The sequence below is a fragment of the Carassius gibelio genome, chromosome B18 (genome assembly GCF_023724105.1).
Source record: "Carassius gibelio isolate Cgi1373 ecotype wild population from Czech Republic chromosome B18, carGib1.2-hapl.c, whole genome shotgun sequence".
Taxonomy (NCBI): Eukaryota; Metazoa; Chordata; class Actinopteri; order Cypriniformes; family Cyprinidae; genus Carassius; species Carassius gibelio.
In genome coordinates, this window is record NC_068413.1 from 3,372,149 (window position 1) to 3,387,325 (window position 15,177).

At 37.4% G+C, this 15,177-nt stretch overlaps 1 protein-coding gene across 2 annotated transcripts in view; it reads left to right on the top strand.

Moving 5' to 3' along the window:
• Window positions 1-15,177, top strand: part of ptprq (protein tyrosine phosphatase receptor type Q) — a 45,733-nt gene that overhangs the window by 24,406 nt on the left and 6,150 nt on the right. The window contains exons 27-45 of one of the 2 annotated variants that reach the window (XM_052581975.1): window positions 4,236-4,547; window positions 4,635-4,913; window positions 5,547-5,698; window positions 5,794-5,935; window positions 6,181-6,462; window positions 7,224-7,547; window positions 8,439-8,557; window positions 8,635-8,821; window positions 8,914-9,155; window positions 9,700-9,766; window positions 9,856-10,014; window positions 11,373-11,592; window positions 11,686-11,759; window positions 12,562-12,661; window positions 12,769-12,897; window positions 13,855-13,881; window positions 14,142-14,223; window positions 14,416-14,506; window positions 15,068-15,144. In XM_052581975.1, the coding sequence (XP_052437935.1) occupies window positions 4,236-4,547; window positions 4,635-4,913; window positions 5,547-5,698; window positions 5,794-5,935; window positions 6,181-6,462; window positions 7,224-7,547; window positions 8,439-8,557; window positions 8,635-8,821; window positions 8,914-9,155; window positions 9,700-9,766; window positions 9,856-10,014; window positions 11,373-11,592; window positions 11,686-11,759; window positions 12,562-12,661; window positions 12,769-12,897; window positions 13,855-13,881; window positions 14,142-14,223; window positions 14,416-14,506; window positions 15,068-15,144 (3,065 nt within the window). The remainder of the gene's footprint in view (window positions 1-4,235; window positions 4,548-4,634; window positions 4,914-5,546; window positions 5,699-5,793; window positions 5,936-6,180; window positions 6,463-7,223; window positions 7,548-8,438; window positions 8,558-8,634; window positions 8,822-8,913; window positions 9,156-9,699; window positions 9,767-9,855; window positions 10,015-11,372; window positions 11,593-11,685; window positions 11,760-12,561; window positions 12,662-12,768; window positions 12,898-13,854; window positions 13,882-14,141; window positions 14,224-14,415; window positions 14,507-15,067; window positions 15,145-15,177) is intronic. The other variant, XM_052581976.1, reaches the window with a different exon arrangement.

Below are 15,177 nucleotides of genomic sequence, written 5' to 3' on the forward strand. Positions count from 1 at the left end.
CAATATCATGAAACAGCATTGCACTCACAGTCATAAAGATAAATGCGTTCTCTGTTTTGCAGCCCCCTCTGACCCTCCACAGAATGTATCATACACACTCCTCAACACCACTACAGTACATCTCAGCTGGAGTCCTCCAAACCAACCCAACGGCATCATCCAATACTATACCATCTACTACACCGACAATACAGAAAACAACACAAAGTTTACGCAGGTATATACACTCAAACAGATGAGTATTGATCTTTTTAAAGACACTAAACATGATGGTATTCTATTTTCTATTTAAATATATTTTCAAATATAATTTGTTCCTTTGATGCGCAGCTGAATTTTCAGCATCTTTACTCCAGTCTTTAGTGTCACATGATCCTTCCGAAATCATTCTGATATGCAGATTTTCGGATTATTATCATTCTAATAAGCTGATTTTTTTATTATTATAAATGTTGAAAACAGTTGTGCTGCTTAAAGGGGGGGTGAAATGCTATTTCATTCATACTGAGTTTTTTACACTGTTAAAGAGTTGGATTCCCATGCTAAACATGGACAAAGTTTCAAAAATTAAGTTGTATGTTTGAAGGAGTATTTCTGTTCCAAAAATACTCCTTCCGGTTTGTCACAAGTTTCGAGAAGTTTTTTTCAAAGATGGCTCTGTGTGACGTTAGATGGAGCGGAATTTCCTTATATGGGTCCTGAGGGCACTTCTGCCAGAAGAGCGCACGCTCCCGTATAGCAGAGCACTGAGAGCACAACAGACTTCACTGATCAAAGCGAGAGTGTCGCGAAATGTCACAAAAGGAGTTTGTTTTTGGTTGCCAGGGCAAGACAACCCTGCACAGATTACCAAAAGAGAAACAGCATTAAGGGACCAGTGGATGGAGTTTATTTTTACAGAGCATCAACGGAGTTGTGCAAGTGTTTGTGTTTGTTCCCTGCATTTTGAAGATGCTTGTTTTACAAACGAGGCCCAGTTTGACGCCGGATTTGCACATCGTTTATTTCTTAAGGATAATGCAGTCCCAACGAAAAAGGGTCACAATCGTGTGTTGGAACCGCATGCGGTGAGTAAAACTGTTTCAAATATCTCTGCCTCCTTGTTAGTGCGTCCGCCTCCCATCGGAGACCCGGGTTCGAGACCCGGGTTCGAGCCCCGCTCGGAGCGAGTCGTTGCTGCTGCTGCTCTCGTTCAGTTTCAGCCTCGGGATCTGATTCTGGATCATAAATAAACGGCTGAATCTGACTGTTAGCCATGGTTTGTTTTGGATGATGGTTTTTCCCTCACGGTAATGTCACAGCTTCCACATGCTCTCAACGCAAAAGCCTACTGGCGCTCGTGATTCTTTAGCTCCGCCCACACGTCACGCCTCCAGCCGGTCGTGTTTTCCCGAGAAAAATCAGTACAGACTATCTTTCTCTTATGAATATAATAAAACTAAAGACTTTTTGGAGTTCTGAATGATGTAGTACTACGCTATAGGTACTCAAGATTAACATGATATTGAGTGAAAATGAGCATTTCACCCCCCCTTTAATATTTTTTGTGGAAACTGTGATACTTTTTTTCAGGATTCCTTGATGAATAGGAAGTTCAAATGAAGTCTTTGCTGTCACATTTGATAATCTAAATGCAAAAATGTAGTTTTTAATTAGCTGTTAACTAAATATATTGGCTGCGACTGGAAACTTGTCACACCAAATTTAAAGCAATTTACTGTAGACATTTTTACCTTTAAGACCGTTTTTCTTGTGTTAATATCCTCATTAGATAAAATATCTTTGGCAGGTTTTACAATCCTGATTAGTTGTGCAGAAATCAGAAAGAAATAAGAGAAAAAAAGCTAAATGTACCATGTTTTTGGACATGTAACATTTAAAGGAATAGTTCACACTAAAATTTAAATTCTGTCATCATTTACTCACCCTGAAGTTGTTCCAAACCTGTTTGAGATTCTTTCTTCTGTTAAGCATAAAATAAAATATTTTAAAGAATGTGGTCAGCCAAATAACTGACGGTAGCCATTGACTTCCATAGAATTGGGAAAAAAATACTAAAGACTGAATCGGTGGCTACTGTCAGCAGTTCGGTTACCCATATTCCTCAAAATATTTTATCTTGTATTCGACAGAATAAAGAAACACATCATACAGTTTTAGTACAAGAGGAGGGTAAGTAAATGATAAACCACAACAGTACTTTTTGTAAAGGATTTAATCTAAGAATAGCTGGACCAAACTCAGAATGAAATGCAGTGAATGACCATGTTCTCTTTCTCTCTCTGTAGACGGTTCCTGGTTCAGAGCACTGGTTGGTGTTGTCTGATCTGAAGGCAGGACATGAGTACAGTGTATGGATGAGTTCCAGCACTTCTGTTGGTGATGGGGAAGTGTTCAGTCCCCATCTAAACTTCACTACGTTAGAGGACGGTCAGTCTCCTCACACACTCAGGGGAGAAACGCAGCTCTGCACCACTTTTCCAACAGATTACGCTCCAAAAAAATCACACGGAAACTCATAAACACACCCACACGCATGCACACCGCACAGATTCAGCACATTTTGTGAAAGGAGACAACTTCCTTCAAGCTGCAAACTGGGATTGTTGAGCCCTCACCATGAGACCGAGCGCGTCTGATCTCAAAGCCTTTTATTTATCAGTCTCTAGACTATCCCAGCTTGCATTTCCTCTCACAGGATTTGTTGAAAATATAAAATACAGCAGCACATTGCTGTAAGTTTCTGGTACATTATGTAACGTTATATATTTGACTGAAGAAATATTGTAACACTTCCTGTTTGAGACCAATTGGAGACTTTTTTTTGTCTCCTGCTTCTCATATCTTTGTGCTGAGAAAAAGAGTCCAGTAATGTCATGTATCTCAAAAATGTTACAAATTTAGATAAAAATAACTTTATTTTATAGCTCTATGCTTTTATTCAATGTCAACAGCTCATTTGCTCTCCTTCTTCCTTTAAAAGTAACATCTGAGCTGATTCTTAAAAGAAACATTTGAGAAGTACAGTACATTTGATGCCTAAATTCTTTAAAATATCTTATTTTATGCTTGAAAGAGCTTTTGTTGAAAACTAAAGTGAATTATTTCATACTTTATATGTTCATGTGAATAAGTTAACCCGGTTTCTGAATCTAAAGCACGTGTTAAGGTTTTATGTCAGAGTCAAAACAAACCATTTTTGTGTGATTTTGGGAAAAACGGTGCAGAGGTGACCTTCTGAGACAGACGAAGGTTTTTCTCCCCTGGCGTCTGAGATTTTGAAAGTGTTCTATAGGAATAAAAAATGCCATGGTCCTGTTTGGCTCTTTGTGAGTGATTGTGTCTGATCGGTTTGCAGTTACTGGAGAATCACCCAGCTTCAGCAGCTCACTTCAGCCCAAAGCAATATCTCGTACACAGAACATGCTCCAGACGGATTTTCTTACTAACACAATCAGCCTGTCTTTCTCTGCCTCTCTCTCCTTTTCTATATCTGTGATCTTGACTCTGGATTTTGCAGACGCTGTGTCGGAGTTTATTTACCTTTTTAATTTCCACAGATTCACAGATGTGTGTAATTGCAGATTCACAGATGTGTGTAATTGCTGAATATCATGTCCATGTGTGTGTTGTATGTGTGCTTTTGTATTTTAATGAATATTTGAATCTCTTGGTTTAAGATAGATCATTTATCTTCACTGCTTTTAATCATTATAATTGTTGACTGGTTTGGTGCTGCAGTGTGCCATTTATGCTTTATTTAAGCATAAATTAATTAATGAAATGTATTAATTAAATGGATAGTTCTTTGTACATCTAATGGGTGAATCTCAATTTCTGGATCATATTTCACGATTTTAAGATTTTAAAATATATTTAATTTTTTTATCATTATAATCATAGATAAATAAGTTCATTTACTTGTTTACCTTAATGGCTTTTATGAACTTTTTTTTTATTTATGACCTTTATGAAAACTTTTTAATTGTCCTTTAATGGGCTAGGTGAAATATGTCCTGATATTGCAAGTTTTCATGAGATAAACCCTAATTGTGTTACTTTAGATTGGGGAACAAAGCCTCATTCCATTTCTTGAACCACTTGAACCAACATTTTATTAGATGTTGGTTTCATTACTTAGACTGCAATGATTTGTTCCCAGTTCTAAAGTGTAACTGTTAGCCGTTCTTCACACATAAATAATTGTATCTCTTCTACATCCTCCCCCCGTGCAGTGCCGAGTGGTCCCGTCCACAACCTCACTGCTATGATCTATAGCTCTACGGCTGTTGTGATCAGCTGGGACCCTCCTCTGGAGCCCAATGGCAGAGTCTTCTATCAGCTGAGCCTCCAAGAGGCGGGTACGACCCACCCGTCCATCAACCGCACAGTCAACACCACCATTACCGCAACTACCACAGACAACATCTACCTCTTTACCAAGCTCAGGAAGTATTTTCCCTACATCATAAAAGTCACCCCAGCAACTAGTGCTGGATCGGCTTTAAACCACACTGCAATGCTACCCCTGCGAACAGATGAAGATGGTAGGCATCATTTCCTGTTTTTTTACATGCACATGTATATAAATCATATTTACTGATTGAGAACTATTGTGTGTTGTGTACTGACAGTCCCAAGTTCTCCACCATTGCCCGGAGCTAGTAGCAATCTCTCCAGCACTTCCATCTATGTGTCATGGTTCCCCCCAGTCGAGGCCAATGGCGAGATCATAAATTATACTGCAGTTTTACAAGGTCCTGGGAACGTCAACAAAACCTACACCACTGTAGAAACACACCTAATGCTCTCAGAGCTCACTCCATTTACACCTTACAATCTCTCCATCGCTGCGGTCACACGCATAAATGCCGGTCCCTCCGTGATTATTCCGCTGCAGACTGATGAAGCAGGTCAGAGATGCATCTTTATTGTTTTTCTAGAGGAAATCTGTTTGAAATGTAAATATTTAATTCAAATTTGAATGTGGAATCTGTTTGATATTTCAATATTTCAATTTTTTTTTTAAAAAAGTCTTTTGTTTTACCTTTGAAAATGTAAACTTTTGTTCAACTTTAAATCTTATCTTTTAAAATTTGAATTTGGAGTTTGTTTGATATTTATTTTTTTGAGGTCTGATGTTTGATCTTCAAAAATGTAAACTTTTGTTAAAAAATTTGAATTTGACATTTGTCTGACATTTGAAATGTAAAAATGTTAATTTAAAGTAAAACATTTTTGTTATAAGCTTTTTATTTAAAAAAAAAAATTGAACTTTTGTATAAAACAAAATTATTATTATTGTTATTATTATTTTAATGACAACTAATGATCTCTCTATAAGGGCAATGATCCTAAAATGGTAATTCCTTAAATGTTAAGTCTTGCCTTAAAAATATAATAAATAAAGTTTGACATTTCAAAATTGTAATTTGAAATCTGAAGTCCTAATTTCAAATTTGAATATCCTACTTTGTAAATTCATACAACTATAAATGTGCAGACTTAATGTGTCTAATGTCTTAAGTGCTTTTTTGTGTGTCCAGTCCCAATGTCTCCACCACACAATCTGAGTATTTTTAACCACACTGTGAATTCAGTGTGGCTTCATTGGGAACCAAGTCCAGAGCCAAATGGAATCATCCAGCACTATGGTTTCCGAATACTCGAACTAAACACATACACTTTCAGATATCAGGTAATACTCCCATATGTCCTTTTAGTATGTTTGATTATGTTCTCACATTTTTCTCTGCATGTAAATTAAACTTCATATGCCTCTGTTTACCCAAGAACTCATCAGATGCATCCACACAAGCAGAACTGAGTGGCTTTAGACCTCATAATTCATATAATATCAGCGTGTGCGCGTTCACTAGAGCAGGAAATGGAGATCAGTACAGCCAACCTGTCATATTCACCACCAATGAATCAGGTAATATGCTCATTTGCTGCTCAAGAAGACTCAATTCTTATTATTGTCAATGTGAAACCTGTTTAAAAAGTTTAAACTTTTGTTAAACGTTAGGTTTTAAATCTTTAATATTGGCTTTAAAATGTGAATTTGATTGATATTTCAAATTTAAAAGCTATTCAAATAGAAAAAATATTTATATGTATACAGTCTTATACAGAGTCTCACTAAGATATATATATGTGGTGTTGGTGTATATGTTTCAGTGTCAGATGCCGTTGGGAATTTGACCTGCTCTGGATTGGATTGGAATTCAGTCTACATGAAATGGGAGCTTCCGATTCATCCCAACGGAGAGATTCTGTACTACATCATTCGCTCTGGAGATCTAGAGGAGGAGGCTCATCCTCTCGTGCTCACACACACAGTGGCACACACTTTCATCGGCCTGTCACCAAACATTTTCTATGTCATCAGCGTAGCTGCAGTTAATTCAGCCGGAATAGGGGACGAAGCCAACTGTACTGCACACACTCCACCAGAGTCAGGTATGATGTCTTAAAGAGATAGTTCACCCAAAAATGAAAATTGACTCACCCTCAAGCCATCCAAGATGTAGATGAGTTTGTTTCTTCATTTAAACAGATCTGGAGAAATGTAGCATTACATCACTTTCTCACCAATGGATCCTCTGCAGTGAATGGGTGCCGTCAGAGTGAGAGTCCAAACAGCTGATAAAAACATCACAATAATCTGCTAGTAATCCACACTTCTCCAGTCCATCAATTAATGTCTTGTGAAGCAAAAAGCTTCTCATTTGTGAGAAATAATCCACAATTAAGATATTTTAACTTTAACTCCAGCCAAAATACCCATAGAGTCCATAATCCATAACAATGCTTCCTTCAAGTGAAAAGGTCCATGCCCTGTTGTCCTCTCACATCAAAATCCACCAACTTATTTGTTTAGAACAGTTTTCACTTGTAACCCGTGCTTGATCTGTGCATATTTTTCTCTTGATTCAGGCAAGATAATTTTTTCACTTTAGAAGGCAATATTAGGGACTCATATTTTAGCTGAAAAACATGGTTATAAAGTAAAACAATCTCCTAATACACTTTTTAAGACAATACTTGATGGACTGGAGTGGTGTGGATTATTGTGATGTTTTAATCAGATTTTTGGGCTCTCATTCTGATGGCACCCATTCACTGGAAAGGATCCATTGGTGAGCAAGTAATGTACAGTAATGCTCAATTTTCTGCTCCATTTGTGGTACAGACATGATTGTTTCTTTTTCTTACTGCAGTTCCTGGTCCGCCCCAGTCACTGAACATAACGGATGTTAGCTCTGACAGTGTGTCTGTGAGCTGGCAGCGTCCCGTCCACGTTCCTGGTCTGTTGCAGGGTTATAATGTAGAGATTCAGCAATTGGCAAGAAATTGTGTGCCAGAGCAACACATGGAGTCCTGTGTGGAGAGAGAGTTTGAGGTGTGGGTTGAAGGAGAAACCAGTGGAGTCACACTTTCCCATCTGCTGAAATATAGAGATTACAGTATCAGACTGGTGGCGTTCACCGGGGCTGGAGCCGGAGAACCCTCCAACTGGATCCACACACAGACACTCGCAGGAAGTATGTTACACATGCATAAAAATATTCCTCTTGAGATGAGATCTCTTTAATGTCTCGTATGTTTATCCTAGACACTCTTGCTTGAGTTGCCCATTTGTGAGATGTTTCCCATGAGAAAAAGAGTCTAGTCCCACATATCTACTCTCTCAAGTTTCAGAATGTCAGATTTTAATATAAATCATTCATATTTGTTAATTTGTCATTTTGTAACTTTTTTATTTATATATTCCAAAAACGTATTTAAATGAATAAAAAAGTAAATATATAAAAAAGCAATATAAATCTGTAATATAAATATTGAATATTGAAAATATCAAATATTGAAAATACAAAATTCATAGAAAATAAAAAAACTATTATATAAATATATATTTATGAATTGATTCATTTATATAAATATTATGTTGTAAACAATTATTTTTTTTTTTTTTACAAAATTTGTCTATGGTTTGTAGAATAAGAGAATCCAACAGGAGAGAAATAAGAGCAAGCTAAAGCTAAAGCTAAAAAATGTTTGGAACATTTGTCTTTCAGTTCTGTTTGACACTGCTATGAAACCTCTGCAGTGTTCAAGGATCTTGTGAATCAGAGATGCATTCTCACAATTTTAGTTCCATACTGAAAATCAATTAATGAAAATGCTGCCCAATCCATTAGCTTTGATTCAAGGACCCTCAAGATTATCATTTTTTTCCATCCCATTTTGAGCATTTGCTTTTTGCAGAGACTGTTCTTCGGTCTACGTGGGAGCAATATGAGAAGTGCAGCTCAGAGCAAACATTTATTAAGTCTCCTTAGCTTTTGAGCTACATCATTTTCCCTTGGGTTGTCATACTGTAAATTTATAGCAAACCTTACTTTTTTCTTACCCTCTCTATCTTTGTGTCTTAGACCCTGATGCCCCCCCTGGTAACATATCAGTGTCTGCTTCTCCCACTCAGTTAAATATTGAGTGGGACGAACCATCAGTCATCACAGGACCCACCTCATACATCATTGACATCACTGATGTGAGTTCATAAACTTCTGAGTTCATATGTTGACTTTCTGTAATATTCTTCTTTAATTTCTCTTTGTCCTCTTTCAGTTGGATGGTTTGGGATACAACATAAGCCTAGTGCGGCATTCAGAGGAGACCAGGAAGGTGTTTGTCGGGAACCTGACTGCATTTACCCTGTACTCCATTACCATCACCGCCTTCACGGGGCAGCTTTCCAACGCTCGCACAGACGGCAAAGCATCTGAACCCGTTCTCGTCAGAACCCTGGAGATTGGTGAGGACGTTTGTGCATGCTTGATTATCTGATATCCATTGAGTGCACGCATGCATAACTTATTTGTGACATTCATGGTCATGTTTTCCCAGAGCCCAAAGATCCTCCCAAAAACTTGACATTGACGGTGATCCCAGAGGAAGTGACACGTGTTTATGTAACATTCTCTCCACCGGATGAGCCGAACGGAAACATCAGTGCCTACCGCGTCGCTATCTATCGAAACGGACAACTGGACTTCTACATTAACATGCTACCTGTGATCAGCAACCCTAATAACACCATGACAGCCATTATAGATGGATTGAAGGGTGGATTCAATTACAGCATAAGGGTAGGAAACTAAAACCTAAACATTTTAGGGGCATTTGTTTTCCCTTGATTTGATTGTTTGGTCTAAAGTGCATCTCCAGCCTCTTCCCCTACATGCACAGGTCTCTTTATTGTTCATATACTCACAGAAAAAAAGGTACAAAGCTGTCACTGGGGTAGTACCCTGAGGTGCAAAAGCTCTAAATAGTACATATTAGTAATTTAAAGGTACATATTAGGTTTTTAAAAGTACATATTAGTACATTTTGAAAGGGTAGCGCCGCAAATACAGCTTTTCAACTTTTTTCTGAGATTGTACTGAGCTGTGGTACGTTTGCATCATCCGATACCACTGTGAGCAATAGCAGCAACTATTTAAAACCGTATCTAGGTAACAACAGAGAAGGCATTCCAAAAATGGAAAGCAATGTTTGCATCAGTCTTTTAAATCATGTTTTCATTCCTTTGGTTTTAAAACTAAAGCTTCACCTGCACAGAATGGTACTTGAAGTTGTTTATTGACTTACACAGTTAGGCCAAATGCATTTGTTTTGTGATTGTTGCAGATTGCAGCTGTGAATGGAGCCGGTTTTGGACCAAGTTCAGAGGTTCAGGTCACTACAGGTGTGAAAGGTATGAGAAAACCGAAGGCGGCTCTGAAAGCCAGCTGTACTACTTTGCTGAAGTGACTGTCATTTTAAGATTCTGATGGGTTTATTTAGCACCACCCAAACCGTTGAAGAGGCCACGGGCTGCTCTGAACAACGCAGGTGTCATCATCTCTACCTCCAAGACTATCACCATTGAGATGCCAGAATGTTTCTTTAAAGATGACCATGGACCAATCCAAAAAGTCCAGGTCATTGTTTCTGAACCAGCAGGTATTAAAAAATGACATTTTAAGGAGATCGTTTTAAAGGTATTAATACTTTTATTCTGCAAGAATGCATTAAATTGATCAAAGGTGATAGTTAAGACATTTAGAATGTTAAAGGGGGGGTGAAATGCTATTTCATTCATACTGAGTTTTTTACACTGTTAAAGAGTTGGATTCCCATGCTAAACATGGACAAAGTTTCAAAAATTAAGTTGTACGTTTGAAGGAGTATTTCTGTTCCAAAAATACTACTTCCAGTTTGTCACAAGTTTCGGAAAGTTCTTTTCGAGTATGGCTCTGTGTGACGTTAGATGGAGCGGAATGTCCTTATATGGGTCCTGAGGCACTTCTGCCGGAAGAGCGTGCGCTCCCGTATAGCAGAGCACTGAGAACACAACAGACTTCACTGATCAGAGCGAGAGCGTCGCGAAATGTCACAAAAGAAGTGTGTTTTTGGTTGCCAGGGCAAGACAACCCTGCACAGATTACCAAAAGAGAAACAGCATTAAGGGACCAGTGGATGGAGTTTATTTTTACAGAGCATCAACGGAGTTGTGCAAGTGTTTGTGTTTGTTCCCTGCATTTCGAAGATGCTTGTTTTACAAACAAGGCCCAGTTTGACGACGGATTTGCGTATCGTTTATTTCTTAAGGATGATCCAGTCCCAACGAAAAAGGGTCACGATCGTGTGTTGGAACCGCAGGCGGTGAGTAAAACTGCTTAAAATATCTCTGCCTTCTTGTTAGTGCGTCCCCTCCCATGCCGGAGACCTGGGTTCGAGCCCCGCTTGGAGCGAGTCGTTGCTGCTGCTGCTCTCGTTCAGTTTCAGCCTCTGGATCTGATTCTGGATCATAAATAAACGGCTGAATCCGACTGTTAGCCATGGTTTGTTTTGGATGTTTTTTTCCTCACGGTAATGTCACAGCTTCCAAACGCTCTCGACGCAAAAGCCTACTGGCGCTCGTATTCTTTAGCTCCGCCCACACGTCACGCCTCCAGCCGGTCGTGTTTTTCCGGGAAAAATCGGTACAGACTATCTTTCTCTTATGAATATAATAAAACTAAAGACTTTTTGGAGTTATGAAGGATGCAGTACTACTCTATAGGTACTCAAGATCAACAGGATATTGAGTGAAAACGAGCATTTCACCCCCCCTTTAAAAAAATTATATGAAAAAATATGCTGTTCTTTTGAACTATTCATTAAATAGCACAACACTTATAAGAATAAGACATTTATCTCGAGCATAAATCATTTTTAATTTCTGCTGAAAATGTAATATATTCAAATAGACCGAATGAGACTTCTTTCAAAACATTAGGAAGGTTTATTGTTATATTGTTGTTCTGATGTTGATGCAGTGATGGACTACGGAAATCTGTCCAACTGGAAGAGTGTTTTCCTCTACCCTACTTCCCCATACCTGACTGACGAAGGCTTTTCGAACCCAGAGTGCTCGGAGAAAGCAGAGCGCATGAGCACACACACTAATATGTATATTATAGGAGATGATGAGAGCTGCCTGTCTGAAGATGCCAAGACACTTTGTAACGGACCCCTTAAACCCAAAACATATTATGTGTGAGTGACAAATGCACACACACAACTAATCTGTGATGTAAAAACTGTATTTGAATCTAGGAGTCTTTAAACCAGTTTATCTTTGTGTTGTAGGTTCAAATTTCGAGCAACAAACATCCTTGGGCAGTACACAGACTCCGAGTACTCAGACAGGGTCAGAACCGCAGGTATGGATGCAAGTAGCACACAAGGGCTGTTACAGTATTAATGCACTGAGACCAGCTGTGATGTCTTGCTCACATTTTCCCTCAGTCCCTCTCAGATTTTCATACTTTTTTCCTTATTTCTATTTCTAAATTATTTATCAAATACGAAAATACATATAATTGTAGTTTTAGTATGAGATTTTATATTATTTAGTTTCCCCCAAAATAACTTTTTATTTTAGCCTTTCTTCTTTTTCATGTATACTGTTGCTCAAAACTTTGGGGTTAGATTTTTATTAATATTTTCATTTAGCTAGGACACATTCGATTGATCAAAGGTGACAGTAAAGACATTTGCAATCTTGCAAACGATTTGCAAGTAAATTGTTTTTTTCTTTTAGAACTTTATAACTTCATATTTGTCATGATTTGCAAAAAAATAAATGAAGCAGCATCTGTTTTAATAAGAAATATTTCTTGAACATCAAAAAATCATATTAGAATGATTTCTGAAGGATCATGGGATGCTGAAGACTAGAGTAATGCTGCTGAAAATTCAGCTTAGCATCACAAGAATAAATTACATTTTAAAATATATTCAAATGGAAGACTTTTTTTTTTACATTTCACAATATTACTTTTTTTACCAACCAAAAAAATGATGCCTTGGTGAGCATAAACAGTTATTTTAAAACTATTCAAAAATGGACTGTACTTATGATCTTATACATGTACCTTCTATAATGCTGGGTTTGTAGAACAACACATTTTATTGTGAACAAGTACTGCTTCTGCTGGGTTTAAATATTGACTGTGATTTCAGATGACCGCCTGCTGACCAGAGACGAGCAGATCATTCTTGGGGTCCTGCTGTCATTTTTCCTGGCCTTGATTTTCATTCTGATTATATACGGATCTGTGAAGTAAGTTTAGTGTTGTTGTATATAGAAGTACAGCAACATAATCAAATAGTATTTCCCAAAACAAAGCGACTGGTTTAGCAATCGAGACTCACTTTCTCCAATCCCAGGATCCACCGCAGGCAGAAGGAAGGTGGGACGTACTCTCCACGTGAGGCAGAGATCATCGAGACCAAGTTCAAGCTGGATCAGCTCATTACAGTGGCTGACCTGGAGCTCAAAGAGGAGAAGATTAACCGGTGAGACACTGTACACACACTGTATATGAGTATATATGCTGTCAAACCATTAATCGTGATTAATCACATCCAAAATAATATATGTATGTGTACTGTGTATATTTATTATGTACTGTATATATAAATACACACACATAAAGTATATATTTTGAAAATATTTACATGTATATACATTTATATTATATATAAATATATTAAATATATAAACTTAACATATATATTTTTTTATATATACATGCATGTGTATTTATATGTAAGTACATAATAAATATACACAGTATACTCATATATATTATGTAAACCATTTTTTTTATTTTGGATGCGATTAATTGCGATCAATTGTTTTATAGCACAAGTCTATGTGAGATTTTGTCTTCTGCTCTCTCTCTCACTCACTAATTCACTCAGTGACTCACTCACTCGTTCATTCTTTCATTCATTCACTCTCACTAATCCATTCAAACACTTGCACAATCCTCTGTTCTCAGGTATTCCTCCTTTTTCTTTAGAAGGAAGGAGATTTTTGTCATCCAGTAAGTAGACAGAGATGTTGGTGTTTAGATGATGCATGATCCCACGTGATATGTAGCATCAGTGTTTTCTTTCATTTTAAAGATTAAAGGTTTTATTTTCCCAGTTGCATGTTGTGCTGTCAGTGCCTGACATTGAATGTGTTTTATTATGAATGAATATGCCACAGTAAATTATCTGCCTTGCTATAATTTGGGGCTGTTCGGTTTCATAATGCTGATTTGTACTTCTGCTCTGCTTTGTGTGTTTGTGCCTGAAAGATCACATAGAATGACTCTCCGATTATTTATGTTTGTGTGTCTTCCTCTAATTAGATAGTGTGGTGAACCACATAGAGTCATTTATTATCACTGGATGTGAAAAAGTAACCTAATTTTTCAGTGCAAGGCCAATCTCCTAATAGTTTTCTACTGTCTAATGTTCCAGGCTGCTAAGTTACAGGAAATCTCTCAAGTAAGTGAAGAAGACTTGATGATTGATTGATATTTTATTCCCTTTCTTAGATTATCTTCTTGTTTTTCTTCTTCTTTGTCTGTTATTGTTCAATAAATATTTGAGTCCCCAAAACAGATGACTACCCATAACCACCTGCTCTTAAGAGGTGTTCTTTAGAAACAATGCTTGCTGTAGTGGTTACAGTGCTGACGATGATGATTATTTATGGTTTTGTGGATATTTCATGCTCTGTTTATCTCTCTTTAACACATTTCCAGGCCAATCAGTAAGAAATCATTTCTTCAGCATGTGGAAGATCTTTGTGCCAATGACAATGCCAAGTTTCAGGAGGAGTTTGCTGTAAGTTTTTGCATTAAATTGTGTAGGTGGGTGAGAGAGAAAGTACTAGTGAACTGTAAAACGAGTTTCAGTAACACTTCGTTACGAGTTATGTGCTCAATGGTGTATGACTTTGCTAAATATGTTTTCTGTGGTTGATTGATTTTCTTCCTGGTGTGTTTTATAATTGACGTTTTCTGCTGTGTGTTTCAGGAGCTGCCGAAGCTGCTTCAGGATCTGGCCACATCAGACGCTGACCTGCCGTGGAATCGCTCCAAAAATCGCTTCACAAACATTAAGCCTTGTATGAAAGTTTTTTTTTATTCTGACATTGTTTACTAGATCTCGTGTAGTTTCAAACCTGTATGACTTTCTTTGTTCTGTGTAACACAAAAGGGGAGGTTTTACAGAAGGTTAACAGTCTGTTAAGAATCAAAAGGCACATAAAAGCACCTCAGAAGTGTCTCATATGACTTGTGTGCTAAACTATTATTCAAAAGTAAAATACAGTAAAAAAAAAAATTATGAAATTATATTTCAATTTAAAATACCAGTTTTATTTTTAAATATAATTTAAAATTTAATTTATTCCTGTGATGCAAAGCTGAATTTTCAGCATCATTACTCCAGTCATCAGTATCACATGATCCTTCAGAGATCATGCTAATGTGCCGATTTGCTGCTCAAGAAGCATTTTTTGTGCAATATGCCTATTATGTGGAAAATGCAGTTCTGTTATTCAGAATGTTTATTTTTGTTCTGAGAAAGTCATGAAGGTTCTGAACGACATGAGGGTATGATGACAATTGTAATTTCTGAGATAATTATTTCTTTCTTTGTATAAACATACTTTTAACTTTTTTAGATAACAATAACAGAGTGAAGTTACTGTCTGAGCCAGGAATGCCGGGGTCTGACTACATCAATGCCAGCTTCGTCTCCGTAAGCGCTCCAGATCAGCCCACATATCAGCTG